We start from the raw sequence: 19,229 nt of genomic DNA on the forward strand, positions 1-19,229 counted from the left end.
AACAAGTTACAGTGATATGGTCATTTTACTCCGAGGATAGCTATACACAAAGTTATTTGACTATAGTCATTCTACAGTGTGTCCTCAAATTACCCATTAGCTGGAAGCTATACACAAGATAACAGAACCCTGGGTCTCTTTGAACCCAACTGCATTTTATTAGAAGTACAACTACTGCAAATAACACTCAGTGGAACTGGCTTAGTAACATGTAGTCCACTGTATCTACGTCTTGCATGGTTTTGTGTTCGGGGAAATCCAAAAATGAACAAATTTAGCTGCTACACACCCACAGATCTATCTGATTTAGTTTGTCACAGGCTCTACATTTTAGGTCACTGTCATTGTGGAAATTATACTGTCTCTTAGTTTTTTCTTTGGTGTTTATGCTGCATTATGACACGGGGTTTAATTTTACAAACAAAAATAAGTATATCAATAAAACATTTTCCCCCGTCACGGCAGCAAATTCCTAATTATAAGAGCTGATGAGCAAGACGTACTGTATATCAACAGTATGAATAGTGAATAATAAGAAATTAACAGTTTAATTAAAAATGTGGTATTGAAGACCTAGGTGTCAAGCAAATGAGGTGTTAGTATCGTGGTATTTTAGGGTATATGCAGTATTTGGGCAATTAAAGAGAAAAATCAAAGAAATTGATTTCTATCATTTCTAATTGTTCTGTTGAACAATGGAGAGAGATTTGGCTTTTTAAAAAACACATTCTTACATAACATCCATAAAATGAAAAATAACGTGCAAAAACTAAATCTCATAATCTGACAAAAGTATTTGGGCTAAATAAATACATAATCATCAAGTGCTGAAAAATAAATTAGAAAATTGTGATTCGAAAAAAAAAAAAACTAGAAAAATGGTTACAATGGAGTACAGCAACGATCTCAAAATGGCAGTGATACAACAAAATGAAAAAGGAGAAACTACCAGAAAAATAGAAAGACTCTGTTTACCGTGTGGGCTTTTATTGACAAACACAGGAGAACAGAAACTACTGCAACTAGCTCCAGGTGTGGAAGACCAAGAAAGATTTCTGCAAAATCTGCAAGAAAATGTATTCAAGTAGCCTGGCTATCAGATTACTGGAAAAGATTTGACACAAGAACTGAGAGAACGCTCGACTAGTGTTGTTTAAAGAGTTTCAAAAGTTTAATTTACTATGCATGAATGTCTTTGTTGTTTATGACCTGCTCAGACCTCAGAATGAAGATTGTTATCAGCTCAGAACTCACAAATATAAACCAAATTGCTAAGCAACAACCACAGGGTCAGTCCTGGTCAGTACTTCCACTATGACAGCAAGACTGTCGCGTACATGGCGGGTGTTTATCATACATGCTTAACCTTACACAAAGCTAGTTGTAAATGCTGAAGAGTTAGTCTGACAAATATAGCAATGAAGTCAGCTCACAGAACTTGTTTGGAGAATATATGACTATTAGAAGGCTGAGAGCTTGTAGATATTGGTGACCTGACTTAGACAGTTAACTATACATTGAGAGTTTTGCGAGTGACTCACCTGATAAAGGCGTCATATACAGTGCCGGATTAACCCATCACAGGGACCTAGGCAAACAACCTACTGGGCCCTTACCTTCCTATATGAAGGACACACAATTTTTATATATATAAAGAATCGCCCTCACCGCAGTTCGTTCCCCCTTTAAAAACAGACCCAACACACAAACGGATTTTTGAAGCTTGGTTGCGCAATTTAATAAACACACACAAAAACAAAAATAAACACCTAGCCCTCTAAGAAATAACTAAAAAAAACACAGGACAGCTAAGCTGTTTACCTGTAACAAAAACAAAACAAACCCACACACAAAAAAAGCTTCACTCTACCTTTTTCCTTTTAAAATTACAGCTGTATCCACACCAGCACAGTCGGGCTTCTACCCTCTTCAGCAGCCGCCAACAGCGGACTGACTGTTCTCCTTATAAACCCTGCACCTGGCTCTAATTGTCAATAATAGCCAGGTGCAGGTAATGATTAACAATAAAACAATTAAACCAAAAATGTGCCTTTTTTCTGCAGGGAGGTTTTAACCCCCTCCCTGCTGTCTTACAATATATATATAGCAACATGCTTCTAACTAAACTTTTAACTGTCCTTAACTAGCACACTAGACGGCTAAGCCCTTTACCAGACGAAACCCTTGCTTCCCACAGTTTCTAACTTTTAACCAAACCCCTACAGTTCACACAATACCTCTCACTTTGTTCCCATTTCCCCAATAGCCACTCCTTAATGGAGCTTCAAGCTCTCTTTTTATACTTTGTGGCTATTCCCAATTGACACCAATTAGCCCATTTGGGAAACAGCCACATTCTCACATGTATTTAGCAGGGATAGGAATTAACCCCATCCCTGCCAAACACCACCAAAACACACAACACCAATACTTTATTTACAGACGGGGGAGGGGGAGGGGGGGTGCGCTTGTTAGAGAAAAGTTACTTCAGGCAGGAGATGCACCCTCTATATCGAGAGTCTCCAGACTAAATCACTTTATGTGTCTCTGTGTCAGTGGCAGAACAATGATGTCTGCGTTCCGGTTCAACTACACCATTGTTGCTGATATTATTTATTTATGTATTTATTTATTTATGTATTAGCAAACACCCTTATCGTAGATGTGGCTCTGGTGCTAGGTTTGTGAGGCAGAATCTGCTGTGGCTGTTTCTCCTCACCACGTTAAAGCAGACCCTGCAGGCCAGGCAACTGGTGGCATCTGCTGTCAAGCTCCTGGGTGTAAAAAAACAACTGGCCTGGGGATCAGAGGAGGCCCACTGACTTTCTCCTCAGCTATTGTGGGGAGTTGCTATGGTGAAGGAATATGGACATTCTAATTTGGGTAGATATAGTTAGATATAGTGCTGAATTAAACCCCATATACAGTGGTTCTTGGTGTGGAACTCCTGAATTGGAAACAAAGATAAATGAGGTCAGGTGAGTCATAATTATGCATAATTATCCTTTTTTTTTCAGACGCCCATAAGGAAGTAGGTTAATGGTAACAGATAGTGATATGTAGGAGAGGAGGGGTAGTGTTAGTTGGGAAAGGAGTGGGGACAGGAAGTGAGAGTGTGTGGGTAGGCTGTTGCATAACAGTCATGCATGTAAAATCAATGTGTCATTGCTGTGATGGTTCATTCAGAAGTTTAAAAGCAAATAACATGTAGTCACTTCCCATCCGTAGCTCCATAAAATTATTCATAGACATATCCTCTGAGTTGCAATATAGTCCTACATTCATATAGTATACAGTTTCAAAAGCTGACTAATTAATCTCTAAATTGGAATTATTGGAATTTTAGGATTGAGACATCATTTTAAAAAAAATTATTTGAACATAATTGAGATATTTTATTTAACATCATGTAATCAAAGAAACTACAAAATTATATTGCAAAAGTCTACCGGAAGCCATAATAGTAGTACAGTATTTCATGTTAGATTTTGAAATGTCACGTTTTCAGTATATGGACAACTACAAAGCAGTATGTAATTCAATATGTTAATGTAATATTATTCAACAAGGTTCATTCGACTTTATGAAGCAAAATGAGTTAATTCTATAGGCTGATGCAAAACTTTTGGCCACAGTTGTGTATATATATATATATATTCTGAATTTATTTATACCTTGTTTTTATTTAGATTGTTGAGCAAGTGCTAATTATTTATTATTTAGCAGACACCCTTATCCAGGGCAACTTACAATTGTTACAAGATAGCACATTATTTTTACATACAATTTATACAGTTGGGTTTTTATTGGAACAATCTAGGTAAATTACCTTGCTCAAGGGTACAGCAGCAGTGTTCCCCACCTGGGATTGAACCCACGACCTTCCAGTCAAGAGTCCAGTGCCCTAACCACTACTCCACACAATTGCCCAAATTAAACAGCCTTCTTGATTCCTTTCAAATCATGTGACAATATGAAAGGTCAATTGAAATGAAGACCACTCAGAACAAGAAAACACAAATATAGAGATACATTATAATAACTGGATATTGGAGCAACAGAAACCCACTCAGGGTGTAAAAATGAATAGTTTGTTATAAGAAAATACATACAAATTATGATTGCACATATATTTATTTTTTTATTCGAAAAAAAAAAACAATGTTCCAATTAAAACTACATGGCTTTCCAGTTAAGATAGAGGATTTTAAAAAGTGTCACATTTTCTTCTGTTCTATTTATAAAATATCCAATGACCTGGGTATATATTGTGGGAGTGCTTGTTCTGAAATAATGGTTTTTTTTTTGTTTTTCCTTGATAACAATCAGTACATGTCTCACATGTTTTGCAAATGGTTTGAATGAGGTAAGGTTAATTGAGTCCTGTATCCTGTATCCTGTATAGCTGGCCAATTCTATCAGTTTCACTGAAATGATTCAGTACTAAAAATACAATCTTTTGAAGTTACGCCCTGACTTGCCCTGCATGTAGTAAGCCTGTCAGTTTAATAAAGACAGATAATAACAACACTAAATGTTAACTCTGGAAAACCTGTACAGTAAGTGGTGACTAATGTCTATAAAACTATTATTGAAGAAAAATAGGCAACAACACATATTTTCCATAAACTTCTGGGTGAAAATGATTATGAAATCAATGGGTGCGATGCAACATTTTAAGCATCTTACAGTATCTTCTGCCTGTGTTGCTGTAGGTGGTTTGTCCATAATTTCACATAACGTAAAAATAGAAGTCAAGCAGGCAATGCCTTCTTCAGTGTACTGTGACTGAGATGCTTGCATCCTGTAAGTTGTTTACACTGTGATTTGGTAGCGTCTATGATATGGATATAATATGGCTATACTGTAGATGGGCACACAAGATGGATGCTGCTTAATATACATACTTGCCAACATTGGAAACTGTTGGAACGTACCTGGGGGGGGCGGGGGTCATATGCATCATACACATGGGAGGGGTCATACGCAAAAAACACTCATTATCATTAATAGTCATACCCCTCAACTCAACACAACACGACTATCATGACAGTAAAAACAGACTTGAAGCATTCTTACCTTTGTATAAGTTAGTGTGTCAGCCACATAAAGAGTACAGCATGGGGTTTTCACTAACTCTGCTGTGCAGAATAAATGATTTTTTTTCTATGTGTAAATATCTGGACTTTCTACTGCATCGGGACGGGGGAAATTTGCTAGGAAATCGGGACTGTCCCACCCATATATTATTATTATTTATTTCTTAGCAGACGCCCTTATCCAGGGCGACTTACAATTGTTACAAGATATCACATTATACATTATACAGATATCACATTATTTTTACATACAATTACCCATTTATACAGTTGGGTTTTTACTGGAGCAATCTAGGTAAAGTACCTTGCTCAAGGGTACAACAGCCGTGTCCCCCACTGGGGATTGAACCCACGACCCTCCGGTCAAGAGTCCAGAGCCCTAACCACTACTCCACACTGCTGCCCATATAGGGACTGTTGGCATGTATGAATACACATTATGCACAAGGCCCTTAAGTTTCGGTTTTTATGTTATATAACATTTTTTGCAGTGTATATAACAAATGAAAACGGGTGAAAATCAGTAATTTCCCAGTTTTCCGGGTAAATATCGATGCCCAGGGATGGTCTGAAAAGTTGCCCACCTGCCTCTTTTCTTTGCGAATGCAAACCGTGTAACTCTGGTGAAGTTAACCTGTATCAGCAGAGAAGTTCAGTCCCTTAGCAAAGGGATTCACAAACTTTTTTTTTTTTTTTTACCTGAGGCTCACCTGTGCAGCTGCATGAGGCACTGCGGGCCACTATTGGTACTTCTTCAGAAAAAATGACACAATCATTTTTTATTTTTTTTTTAAACTTGTAACACTATAAATAAACTTAATATAAACTGTTTTTAATGTGAATCTTATTTTTTCTTCATTGGTATTTTATTGTTGATTTTCGTTATTGATCACAATATATTTTTATTTAGGTAAATGTATCTGTCGAATGTAAAGACATGGATTTTCTTTATTTGTACAAGAGGAAACTGATGAAAAGAATCCCATTTAGGGTGGTTTGGAGCCACTGTTTGGGTTTGAGTGGGATTTCTGAGACATGCGTCATATGATCTTTCAAAGCAGGGGACCTCAACCGTATTGAGAATAAACCACAAACTCAATGCTGTTTGATTGATGTCATGAAGAGGTTTATTTTGGATGTGGCGTACAGCAGACAAAACTCCCATTGTCTTAAAGATTATCACTTTCAATGTATGACAATATATTTTGGTATCCGTAGGAGTGTGATAACGATCAAACTAAAGGTGGTGTATGTTTTTGTGTGTGCTGCTGTCTAATCCATTACCTGGAGGACATGCTGCAACAAGCAGGAGAATCACAACCATATTACCTATCAGCCTAAACAAATACTGGGGCATTCCCAAACTGCTAAGCAGCTGGGGTGATGCCATACAGAAACTAAAAGCTTTGGAAGAGAGAAAAAAAGCATGTGACTGCTAAAAATTGAGTTTCCAATTCCCTTCTAAACTTGCCCTGCATGTAGTAAACCTGTCAGTTTAAATGTTAACTCTGGAAAACCTGTACAGTAAGTGGTGACTAGTGTCTAAAAAACTATTATCAGCGACAAATAAGCAACAACAATTATTTTCCATAAACTGCTGGGTGAAAATGATTATGAAATCAATGGGTGTGACGCAACATTTTAAGTATCTTAAAGCAGTGTGGGGTGGTGGTTAGGGCTCTGGACTCTTGACTGGAGGGTCGTGGGTTCAATCCCAGGTGGGGGGGACACTGCTGCTGCACCCTTGAGCATTGTACTTTACCTAGATTGCTCTAGTAAAAACCCAACTGTATAAATGGATAATTGTATGTAAAAATAATCTTGTAACAATTGTAAGTTGCCTTGGATAAGGGTGTCTGCTGAGAAATAAATAAACAGCTTTCCTTTAAGCTAGTATAATATCAGTCTGCTTTAAACAGATGCATTTTGAAGTTTGTTTTCATCACTGCTACAATGCATTTATAAATATTTTAGAATAGAATATTTTAAATTTAATATGACAGTATTTGAAAATAATATACGTCTGCGTAGAAATAAAATGAAAACAATATATACAGTAAACAGAACAATGGATCCCATTGCTTCAAAAATAGATCTGTGCATGGTGACATCACAATGCACAGATCTATCCAATGGAATGCTGAGCCTGTAGGAGGTTTGAAATGTAATCTTCACATTGTGATAATGTTTGAGAAACCCCACCACTATTTACATATCCTTCATGATGTAACATTTTTGTTGTGGTCACATGCCGACTTCAATGACTTGCCTCATGTTTGTTTAGCAATCCGTGTTGAAATCATTGGATCATGCCCAGAAAAATGTAAAAAAGAATTCCCCATTCCAAGAGGCACAGGCATGCTTCAACAGTTGAACAAAGGTTTTGAAATCCATTAGCGGCATTACTCTGCATTCTCTTGTGTTAAAGATCGTTGCTTGTTATGTTTAAAAGACAAGGGTCCAGAAACAAATTATTACTATTACTATTACTATCAGAGGCTATATTGGCTGATATGAACCAATCAATTGTGAGAGTCTTTATGTGTGTGTGTGTGTGTGTGTGTGTGTGTGTGTGTGTGTGTGTGTGTGGGTGTGGGTGTGGGTGTGAGTGAGTGTGTGTGTGTGTGTGTGGGGGGGTGTGAGTGTGTGTGTGTGTGTGTGTGGGTGTGAGTGTGTGTGTGTGTGTGTGTGTGTGTGTGTGTGTGAGTGTGTGTGTGTGTGTTTGTGTGTGGGTGGGTGTGTTCTTGTTGCAAAGAAACAACTCTATGTACATAACATGTATAACAAAAGAAACATTTTCTTGTTCCATGAATTTAATGACAAAAGTGTGCTGTAAATATATAATGTAGGATGAAATGTCTAGGAGTAAGATAATTACTAGTTTTTTTAGAACGCCAATGGCAAAACTCCAAAAAAAAAGAAAATCTAGCGCTAGTCTTAACAAGCAAAGTGACGTCACTCCTATTCATCACTTGTGGGCCCGCCACTGTAGTGTTGAAACCTGAAGAGCATGTTAAAACAGCTTGGCCGGCATGCAGCAACCCACACCAACATGAAACCCTGATCTGCAAGCAGGCAAGAACATGAATCATATATGGAAGCTACTGTAAAACAGTCATCAGGTCTAGAAACCAAAAAAAAAAAAAAAAAAAAAACGCTATCCCTCTTCCTTAATTATAAGGTCTGGTACATTTGTTTTACAATAGAACCCCTGTTTAGCACTATGAGATGTGATGCATATTAAAAAAGGATAGTGTTCAAAGAAACAAAATACTTTAAAATGAACAAAATTGCACAAGTGGGCTTACATAGGATTTGATGGGAAAAAAAAATCTGAATGTAAAAATAAACAAGTTAATTTCTGCAAATATACACCATAGTGGTTCCATCAAGGGTTTGTCCAAAATTATACACGGTGTTATTTTTCAAGATCCCCCCTCCAAAAAAAAAACATATTGAAAAATGATGACATCCAAAGCATGTTCTATATTTTCAAAACCAAAAATTAAAATTCTAATTTTGGCAATACTAACAATAGACGCTTTGGATTGGTTTAGTGTATCGTGCATGTTTACTGTGCACAAACAGGAAGTGCTGTTCTATATCAGTGCAGGGTTCTTGTGCCCGTTGCAGAATCTGAGCATCAGATAAGAATCTTTTCCTCCGCATGACTGACTGCTCGCTAGAGGACTGTAATCTTTAACTGCATTATTTATTTGTGTGTGTGTGTAGCAAAGAAAAAAAAACATTTTTGTTCCTTGATCACAGTCTGTGCGCGGAGACCAGGGAGCACTTGGCTTTACGTATTTTTCATGTGATCCTATCCACCGAGAGACATTTTAAGGACAGTTATATTTATTACTTTTATGGGGGTAAGGTTACCATATGACTCCATGCACACTCCAATGCATCCTGGTAAGTGTAATCCAGCTGTGAAAGGTACCCGAGACAGAGCAAACTTACCAGCATGCATTGCAATGCGAGTTGAAAAGCCTGAACTGCCCTTAACCGTCCTAGTGTACGCAGAGTCAAATGGTCCCCCAACATCTATATGTGTATTCCATTTATATTAAAAAATACTGTGTCGGATGGAGTTGTATTCTTGTAGACCCAGTTAGAACAATAGGTAATTGGCTAGTAGGCCTACAAACAGAATTGACGCTTCATCGCCTTTCTAAGGTGAAGGAGTGTGAAGGAATCATGTGTTCTCAACCCAATGCAAAATATCACAAACTCTGACAAAAGTGGTGGCTGCAGTACTATTACAGGACTGACTGTGAATGTTTCAAGTTTGATAAAAGAGTTCTCATTCTTTGATCAAAACGCAGGCAGTGCCCACTACTCCCCACCCCCCAGCAAAGGCTTTGTACGCTTTCAGAAAATTATGAGAATTTTGGACGACCCCTAAGGGTGAACCATCTTCCTTAGTAAGCATTTCATTCTGAAAGGTAGGAAAATTGATTTTAGCCTGAGGGGGAGGGGCGGTGCTAATGTTGCTAGAGTTAAAATCAGAGCCTTATAAAAGTTTACAGTGAAAGCATAGCTAGGTGAATAATGTATAGTCAAAGCGTGGTAAAGCATAGGTAATACTTTTAAAGTCCAGAGAGGTGTAGTAAAGCACAGTATGATAAATGCATAGTATAATCATGGAAAAAGCCTAGGGAAATCCAAAGTTACCGAGCAAATTTGACAGTATGGATTTTAAAGTCTTGATTAGCACTCTTTTAAAAGTTGCATGATATAAAGCTTATTCAGTTCGGACTTCCAACACACACCCGTAGACGAACAAACATAATTAAAAATAAAATACAGAAGAAATATTTTGTTTTCAATTTTTGTATTTTTTTTAATTTAATGAACACAATGTATACAAAGTATAAATAAATAAATACATAAATAATAAATAAATAAATAAATAAATAAATAAAAAAAATACAATAACATTAAATAGGCCGAAAATCAGACAAGTATTGGTTTTCTTACAATATTTTAATATAAAATATTTTTGACATTGTCTCAATATGAGACTATGCCCCCTCAAAGCTGTTTACTGCAGTTTTTTTTTTTTTTCCAATCTTAATGTGAAACTTGAAAGTTCCATTTAAGGAATGTTGAAATTAGTTTTTTTAATTCGTTTTTTTTTCCCTTTAATATACAAGTTTCTCCCCATGGGGACTGAGAACTGATTTAAGGCAGAGCAATCGACCATAAGATTGATACTATAATCAATGTGCTGCTAGAGGTGAAACTGTTTCCGAATCTTTGCCTGAAGTAAACAGCTTTGGTAGATAGGGGGCAGTAGCGAGACTACAAAAGTTCAATATTTGAATGTATTGAGAGAAACAACTCCAGATCAACGACTCCAGATAAACACTAGCAAATCGTGTTAGTTAAAAGAAATGTGTAGATTTGAGTTAAAAATAAATAATATATTTTACTTTTTTTCACTCCAAAGTGTAAATAATATATGTTATTTCTTTTTTTAAAAAAGTATAACTGTATTAATTTATACTGTGGAGTAACCAAAAATAGTAACATCAAAATAATAATAATAATAATAATAATAATAATAATAATAATAATAATAATAATAATAATAACAATAATAATAATAACATTCACAATCAATTCTTTAAAAAAAAATACATTTGCTTTTTTTTCTATAAATATAGCTCTCTTTCTTTTTAGTAGTGTAAACATTGCAATGAGAGTCATTGATCAGTACGGTGAGTTCAGCTCATACAAAAACAGGCTGCAGTTACAGCATTCTGAGTTAAAATGAGTTAAAGGGAATTCATTGTGTGTGCATCCATTAATCAAGATGCTTTTAAAATAAATAAAGCCAAGAAAAGGGGGATTGAACCGCACTGAACTCAAGTGCCAATGCTGCGCCCCAGTCAAACACAGTGCCAGCGGGATTCAAACCATGATCACACTCTCTCAGCATATATGACAAGAGATCTGATCTAAATCGCAAAAGCCCCAAAAAAGGTCTTGCTGTCATTAATCAAAGTGAGGGGGCTGGCTTTCACTTTCAGCTTGTCTCCCTGATTTAGCTTGAACAAGGCTCCCTGGTACAGGGGCACGGTCCACACACCCCCCTGGTTCTTCTGCAGGCAGAGGGAGCGTGAGGTGCTCAGGATTGGCTCGTACTTGGGATAGGAGTCTGACCACCTCTCCACCGACAGCGAGAGAATATTGGTGGAGGAGCCATGGCCGCTGCAGCCGTTCGACAGGTCTGAGGCGCCCTTGCCCTCCGAAGAGCCCTTCCCCTTGAACACTACCTGAGCGTAAATGAAGTACAGCCCTTCTGCAGGGATCACCAGCTCCTGCTCATTCTCTAATCGCATGCCTTTCTCAAGGAAAGCTTGGTTGGCGTTGCTGAGCCAGGACAGCTTAGTGCGGTCCTTGGATAAATCAGCTGCTGTGGGGAGAGATGAAATAATTGGGGTTAGGGTGTTATTAAATGCTAGCTCCAAATGTGAACTGCTATTACATGGTGTTTGCAATCATTTTGAGATGTTCTGCTGCTTCCATATACAGTTGTTATCTTTTTCTCTCAGGCTGCCTTTAGTTGGCTTGTCTGGAATTTCTCTTAGGGACTGAAAGTACTTCCTCATTCCATTCAAATCATGTGACAATGTGTGTGCTGCTCACACAGTGTACAGAGCAGGTGGGGTTGACAGCACTGACAGGTTTACATTGGAACATGATTTGAATGGAATGGGGGAAACTGTTAGTCCCAGCACTTTTCAAAGCCAGGAAAAGACAAGAGCTCTGGACGTTTGACAGTGGGAAGGGATTCAGAGAATTGTGTTGTGGAGGTACTTACCAATCAAATGTGCTGCTGGTTTTCCTGCTTCTTTTTTGTCTGATACCTGTTTCAGTTGGGCAGGCATGTCTGTAAGGAAAAATGACAACGTCTGTTAGTAGAGGCAAAGAAAGAAAGAAAGAAAGAAAGAAAGAAAGAAAGAAAGAAAGAAAGAAAGAAAGAAAGAATATAAAAAAAGACTACTCACTTTCATTCACCGTCTCTGTGAAGCTTTCTGGTGTTGTAGAAGCAACTGTGTTTGTCTGATAAGGTAAGAAGATTATCGTTAGTTAGTTGGTAGCTTTCAAAGGAAAACACAAGCCAACCACAAAGACCACACGAGCTGATAGATACCAGGTCACAACACAGCCATGCTTTGCAAAAGTCTGCAAATAGCCTGGTCGTTTTGCAAAGTGAAACATGATTTGCATGACGTGTATTATACAATGGTGAACTATTGAAGTAAGGCATTTAAAAATCTAAAAAAATAAACCACACCAAAAGAAAGCCGACTTTCGTTTCAGTTGTGACAATATAGAGAGATGTTGGCTTATTTTAGTGTATCTACCATCCTGATAGCCATAAACTAAATACAAACAAGCCAGCTGCTACAGTGCTCACGGCATAAGGATTGAAAACTATTATTAAAATGTAATTCCTTCATCTTATTGCTGGTTTGTTCTACGCTAGATGCCCCATTCGTGTAAGTACAGGTTTTTTTTTTTTGTGTGTGTGTTTGTTTGTTTATTTATTTGTATTGTATTTGTATTGATTAGTATTAGTATTTAGTACACTGCAAGTTTCACTTCTGTTATACCGTTGCACCTTGCTGATAATATCCCTTTATTAACATCTATATAAATACATACTGTATATTCAAATTCAAACATAGACTATAGGCTGCTGTTATAAAAACACATATTTAGCCGAGCTGTATTCTTTACATATATTTCCTTGATAGATGTAAGGCATGTTGTGTTTAGAATATATTTAAAATCAATCGAAGAGACGAGTGACTTATTTCGGTTGACTTTCGGTGATATTTACTATTTTCTTCATATAATTCCTATTCAAATGTGAAATACGAAATGTCATTTCTTACAAACAAATGCCATACACTGCTCCTATGGTACTGTATTTTAATTGCATTCCTCAATTGACGTGTTATTTAATGTGCGGTGAAAAGAAAGCAGTAATAACATTTAAAATATAAACAACCTTCCTTTAACAAAATATCATAAGCAACAAAAAAGGTGAATTGAGATATAATATAATATTTGCACAAAGTTTTCTAAATTAAGACGATAGAAAGTTTCTTACCTGTTCAATTTTTGAAGGTATAACGCCAAAGTACATCATCGCTAAAACAAATGTGGCTGCAGTCAGGAGCAGAAAAGAAAGCAAGCTAATCCGTTTCCAACACCGGTCCGATTTCTTCGACGTTTCTCTCACCACTATGAGACCCCTGTTTTCAATGTCCAGAGCGAGAGACGAGTCACAAGCTAGCGTTTTCTCCATTTTAATTTATGTGCACTGGCTGCTTTTATTCGGTTGTTGTTTATTTTTTAAAGAGTCCGTTTTATTGTGAGACTGGATACTCTGTTATGAGCCTTGTCTAAAGAGACAAGCCTTTTATAAGCAGAGCCTTTTAGTTTTGCAGAATGGAACTTCCGCCTTGGCACCAGGTACTTTCCCTGATAGCGTTCCTTTAGTTTCCACTCTTGCTTAGAGTTTCTATGGAAAAGAAAATACATCATGTCCAATTCGGGATTCTGGGTTCTCTACCCGGGTACCCCAACATTTATATACAATTGTAAGTACATTTAAATACTATATAGTATTTCAATGTACTTACAATTGTTACAAGATATCACATTATTTCTACATACAATTACCCATTTATACAGTTGGGTTTTTACCGGAGCAATCTAGGTAAAGTACCTTGCTCAAGGGTACAGCAGCAGTGTCCCCCACCTGGGATTGAACCCACAACCCTCTGGTCAGAAGTCCAGAGCCCTAACCACAATTCAACACTGCTGCTCTAATCAAAACTATTTTTCCCCTTTTATCCCACAGACCCCCTTACTTACTAAATACCTTTCGTATACCTCGACATTTAATTTTCCAATTGTCTTTTTTTTTTAAAAAAAAAATAGAACAACTAGGGCAGTTGTTCCCAAAGAGGCTCACTAAATCTCTTGGTAGATAGATTTAAGGCAGAGCATTATTATGTTTTTATTAACACACAATAGTAGCTCTCTGTAATGAGTATATGCTATACTTTGTCTAAAAAAGAACAACAATGTGTAAATTATTATTATTATTATTATTATTATTATTATTATTATTATTATTATTATTATTATTATTATTATTATTATTATTTGTTTTGGTAACTTATGTTAACATAGCTGCAAATAACGTTATGGAACAAAAAAAACATATTTTGTACACATGGTTAAATAACATAACTTGGCAAAACAGAATATACATGTAAATTGCAATACAACGCCAATAACAGTGAAAAAAAGTCAAGTAGACAAACGTTTCTCTCAACATTAGTGTAACGAAGGATATTGTAAGTATCTGATTCTGCTTGGCCTTTTATTATACCTTGGTTATTAACTAAAAATGAAAATAAATTCATACATACATACATACATACATACATCAGTTATGAATATGAAGTAAACAACAAATGAATTATTAGTTTTCCTGACTTACTTAATTGATCCATGTTTATGCTTATTATTCCAGCAACAATGTCCCTGCATTTAACCAATGGGGGCTGATTCTGAAAAGACACCTAAATGTATTTCTGATGTGAAAAAAAAAATTGTAAAGACAATTTACCAACTCACAGTTGCAACAATTTGTTTTAGAGTTTGTAATTTTCCATTTACCAGCTGACAGCTACCACAGCTGCAGAGCGGACAGTAATTGCAGTTATATCTCAGTGGACATTTCTGCAACCTCACTTCAGAAATTCAGATGCTAGGAGTCTTTTCAGAAGCAGACCCCCGCTAGTAAGCAAACAGTGATCTTAGCGGTACTAGTAATAAAGAATCATTTGTATTCAGCTTTGAAGTCTTTTCAAACCCACTAAGGGATAGGATACTCCACTTCTAAAAATCATACACGATGGGTTGGCCAGCCCTGGTTTATCAATCACATATAGTATAAAGTGTGTATGATATGGGATTGAAGGAATAGTCTATCTAACCCAAAGCATTCAATAAGAACTTTTACATTGAGCTCTGCAGGAGAGCTGCTGTGTCACCAGACACACACATCATTTTGAAACTGATTTGAGGTGTTAATGAAACTAGCTTTTATTTATTTTAGTGCTTACTGTAAGCAGATCACTTTTTCTTTTAATCGGTTAAAGCTAACTAGTACTGTATTCTTGGTAGTTAAACAGAAGAATACCCCTGTTTAACAATAAATAAGCTAGAATGCTTTGTTGCTTTGTTATGTAATATGTTTCCATAAATCTGATATTGGGCATATACAGTAAGTTAAAATAAGTGTATTTCTGCTGTATATCTGTTTAACTAACTAACAAAATTAAATAAAAAAAAAACAGTTGTATAGCATATCTAAATGGGGAGCTCTTTAGATTACTATGTAATAACATGTTAATAAATGTATGGGCGACTCTGTGGTTCCTGCTGTTATGTGGTAACTCTTGGTGGAATAAGTGTGTAATTACAGGGGAATTACCTGTACTTGGTGTTACCATGTAAATATACCAGACAACAAGGCGATTTCCATGTATTACACAGTAATTATCACAAACTTGAAAGATTCATCATCACAATCCTCTGCCTACCGCTTTGCACCATTGGTGTGAAATATGATTACGTGATTGGAATAAACAGCACCTTCCAACACCTTGTGGAGTCTATACCACGCAATGTGAAGGCTGATATTAGGGACAGGTATACAATAATAATAATAATAATAAAAATAGTGAGCAAGCTGCCAAGTTCTTATATACTATAGCTAAGATCAAGACAAGGTCTACAGCTATGGGCGGCTTTTTTGCAGATTTTGTTTATAAATTCAAATAAAACCTGCTGAATAATTTTCCGTTAACATACTGAATTACATACCGCTTTGTAGTTTTCCACATACTGACAACAATTGAAAAATGTGACATTTCGAAAATCTAACATGAAATACTGTATTTCTATTATGGCTTCCGGTAGACTTTTGCGATATCATTTTGTAGTTTCTTTGATTAAAGATCTATGTTCATATAGTTGTTATTTTAATTATGTCTCAATCCTAAAATTCTAGGTGATACAAATCTTTTGGCCATAGTGATAGTTACATCTAATAAAGGGTGAACCAATTCAATAACTAAAAGGCCCCTAAGGAAGTTGACTTTAATTTCACTGACATGTGCTGGAGGTTGAAGTTTCATTTCCTTATCCAGTTTTACCGATGAGAGCATTCAGGAATATCTCAAAAACTTTCAAAGCATTTGACCACTGTGAAAAACAACTTTGAGTTTGTCAAAGGTTGACGTTGCTGGTGTTGACATGCTGTACTGACGTGACAGGGGAAACTGCTTTGAGATTTTGTCCTTTATTCTTTTTGATGATGTTAAAGACTTTATAAAACCTATTTATTACCCTATTCTATCACAAGAGAAATTTCTCTGCCATTCGTTTTCATTGGGATTCCAAATCCTGTTATCTTGTGATGAAATGACACAGTACAGTTTGGATGAAGACACAAAAGGTCCACATAGCAATTATGACTGAATTCCAACCTTCATAGACGTTTACCATAATAAAAGCATAGCAAAGTGCAATACAGTATAGCGAGGGCATAGTGAAGCATAGAAGCATTGTAAAGAATAGCGAAGTATGGAAAAGCATATTAATAAACATGGCAAACAAGGGTGAACTATGGTAAATGCATAGTATACCGTAGACATATACTAGATTCACACACTTAACACTATGAAATGTGGTAGCAAAAGGTAACCATCAGATAAGCCTGGTAAAACTGATAAACTTAAAGTCCTTAACAAACTGGACTTTGTCTTGGATTTTATCTGCTCTGAAGACCTCTTTGTACATTGAATAAACTATCACTTGTGTATGCTATCTCTCCATTATTCTCTATTATTCAGCTTAAATCATTATTAACCAAAGCTTACTAACTATAGCACTAAGAAATCCCTTTTCAACCACTGGGTCTCTCTAGGTGGTTTTAGACAAAAAACACTATGGATGTGCTGATACTGCAATTTCCACTCTGCAACCATGGCAGCTGTCAGCTGGCTAATGGGGAACTCTCAGTAGGAAATCAGAGTTTCAGAGGGACTGGAATTACTGCTGCACATGCCCAGTATTTATGTTCTGACCCAACTCACTTTAGAAATTCAGTTTTAAGGAGTCTTTTCAGAAGACGGGGTTGGAAAAGGAGGCATGTGCGGGAATAGTTAATAATTCTGGTAAAATAAATAAATAAATAAATAAATAAATAAACAAGACAGGTTTATGGTAAAGCACTGTAAAGCACTAAGAAGTATGGTCAAGCATATTAAAAAAAATTATAACGGGTATATATAATATATAAATTCATGGTCATGGAGTCATGGAAGTAATTTGGTTCTTTTTATGCAGAAAATAAATAAGATTTTTTTTTCTTGTACAGCAGATATTTGGTCTGTACAGATGAAAATATTCTTCTTATTAGCAGTGAATGTTGTTTTGTATCAGTGATTAACTAGAGTTCCTTGTTTGCTAGTGGCAGCTGTTCCCTTTCCACTTTCCCTGTCTGGCGCCTCAATGCATGGCTTTTTGGGTAAAGAGGGTTCCCTGCTATTCTTCAGTCCTTGCTGGTAAATGCATTGTAATTGTAAAACTGAAGAGCAGCTTTTGAACGCAACTGAAAGCAACCATTGAGCATTAACACAATTATAACAATCCTAAACGGCATAGTATGTTTACCCTGAAATGTCCTGTTTCATTAGATTCTTGAGTTCACATTTGTTCCCTCATTTCTAGTATCATTTTTAAACCACTGTAATTGAATACTGTACATCAAGTGAAAATCAATGTCAATAAATACAGAAGCAAAATATAAATATGACAATGAATACTACAGTAGTAAACATATTTATTAGAACACCTCAAGATTTGTCATTGATATACTCTATAGACCTACCCGCAAGAAAACCTCTGGGTGTGAGAATTTCAATTTCCGGTCAGTAATCAGTGATATAGAAGCAATAGGCACTCGTGTGTGAAAATGTTAGACCACTTTGTGCTTTAATTAGGCATCTTAAACAACTTCTAAAAAGTATCATACACTTTACCATTTGTGGCTCTGTGTTCCTTTTCTCTTACTATTTTAAATCAACTGCATGTGTGGCCTATTAAAGTCATCAAATACTGTAAAAACCTTTGTATAAGTCTATTTTCTAGGTATTTTTAGGGGGTCCTAAAAAGGGGGAGCGACTTATATACCGGTGTGACCTATAGGCTTTTTCCTGAAATTGTTGTCTCAAAAAGGGGGGGGGGGCAACTTCTACACCGGTGCAACTTATACATTGATTTTTACGGTAAATTAGACAATCTCTAATTTGCCTATTTTGACAATTTTCCAAAATATTTAGTTCTGTGGTCTGATTTCATCTGCACAACAAACCACAGAAGAAATGAGGTGTTCTGATGCATTTACACAATACTGTACATCAAGTTGACTTCTTCATTGAATATGACCGTTTAAACAGTAAACAAGTTTTAAAATGTTCACTCGGTTAAACATAGATTTACATCCTTAATACAAACTATATCTAAAAGTTATTTCAAATAGAAGAGTAAAAATGGAGACAATAAATGCAGTTGAATTTATTAGGAATTCACCAATAACCAGTTGAAAACACAGAGGTACTTTTACAAAAAAATATATACCTGTTTAGCTGTGAAACTCAAATATAGTACTAGTTATTGCATGGATTACAATTGCATTCATTACTGTTTTTTTATTCAATACATAGTCTACTATACTGTTCATGTACAACAGATTGTAATACAAACTGTATATTTGCACATTTCAGAGTACTTTACTTGCATGTAAACTTTCAAAGCTAACTATTCAGTGCAAAACTAGCTATTCAGTGAGAGAATGTAACTTGGAGTGGTCCAACAGTATCAGGAGTGTGTCCCCATTGATTGACCATTGTATTTTGGCCAGACAATCTAGTGATAACAAGCAAAAGAGCACTGTATTTTTCTACAGAAACCGAATCTTAGAATGCCTATGAAACTTAATAAATTCCCCCATCTAACCATGTG

General features: G+C 36.1%; 2 protein-coding genes across 3 annotated transcripts in view; both read right to left on the bottom strand.

Annotated features, from left to right (window-relative positions):
• LOC117433983 (macrophage mannose receptor 1-like) overlaps positions 1–1,935 on the bottom strand; it is a 28,344-nt gene extending 26,409 nt beyond the window's left edge. The window contains exon 1 of one of the 2 annotated variants that reach the window (XM_059010878.1): positions 1,871–1,935. The gene's annotated coding sequence lies outside the window, so the exon portion shown is untranslated. The remainder of the gene's footprint in view (positions 1–1,870) is intronic. The other variant, XM_059010879.1, reaches the window with a different exon arrangement.
• Positions 1,936–10,141: 8,206 nt separating this feature from the next.
• LOC117971660 (lymphotoxin-alpha-like) lies at positions 10,142–13,525 on the bottom strand. Its single transcript, XM_034919841.2, has 4 exons — positions 13,231–13,525; positions 12,119–12,173; positions 11,932–12,000; positions 10,142–11,523 (listed from the first exon to the last, which is right to left on the bottom strand). Exons 1-4 carry the CDS (start codon positions 13,426–13,428, stop codon positions 11,066–11,068), a joined length of 780 nt encoding a protein of 259 aa, XP_034775732.2. The 5' UTR covers positions 13,429–13,525; the 3' UTR covers positions 10,142–11,065.
• Positions 13,526–19,229: the final 5,704 nt, after the last annotated feature.

Source organism: Acipenser ruthenus, chromosome 41 (assembly GCF_902713425.1).
Source record: "Acipenser ruthenus chromosome 41, fAciRut3.2 maternal haplotype, whole genome shotgun sequence".
Lineage (NCBI taxonomy): Eukaryota > Metazoa > Chordata > Actinopteri > Acipenseriformes > Acipenseridae > Acipenser > Acipenser ruthenus.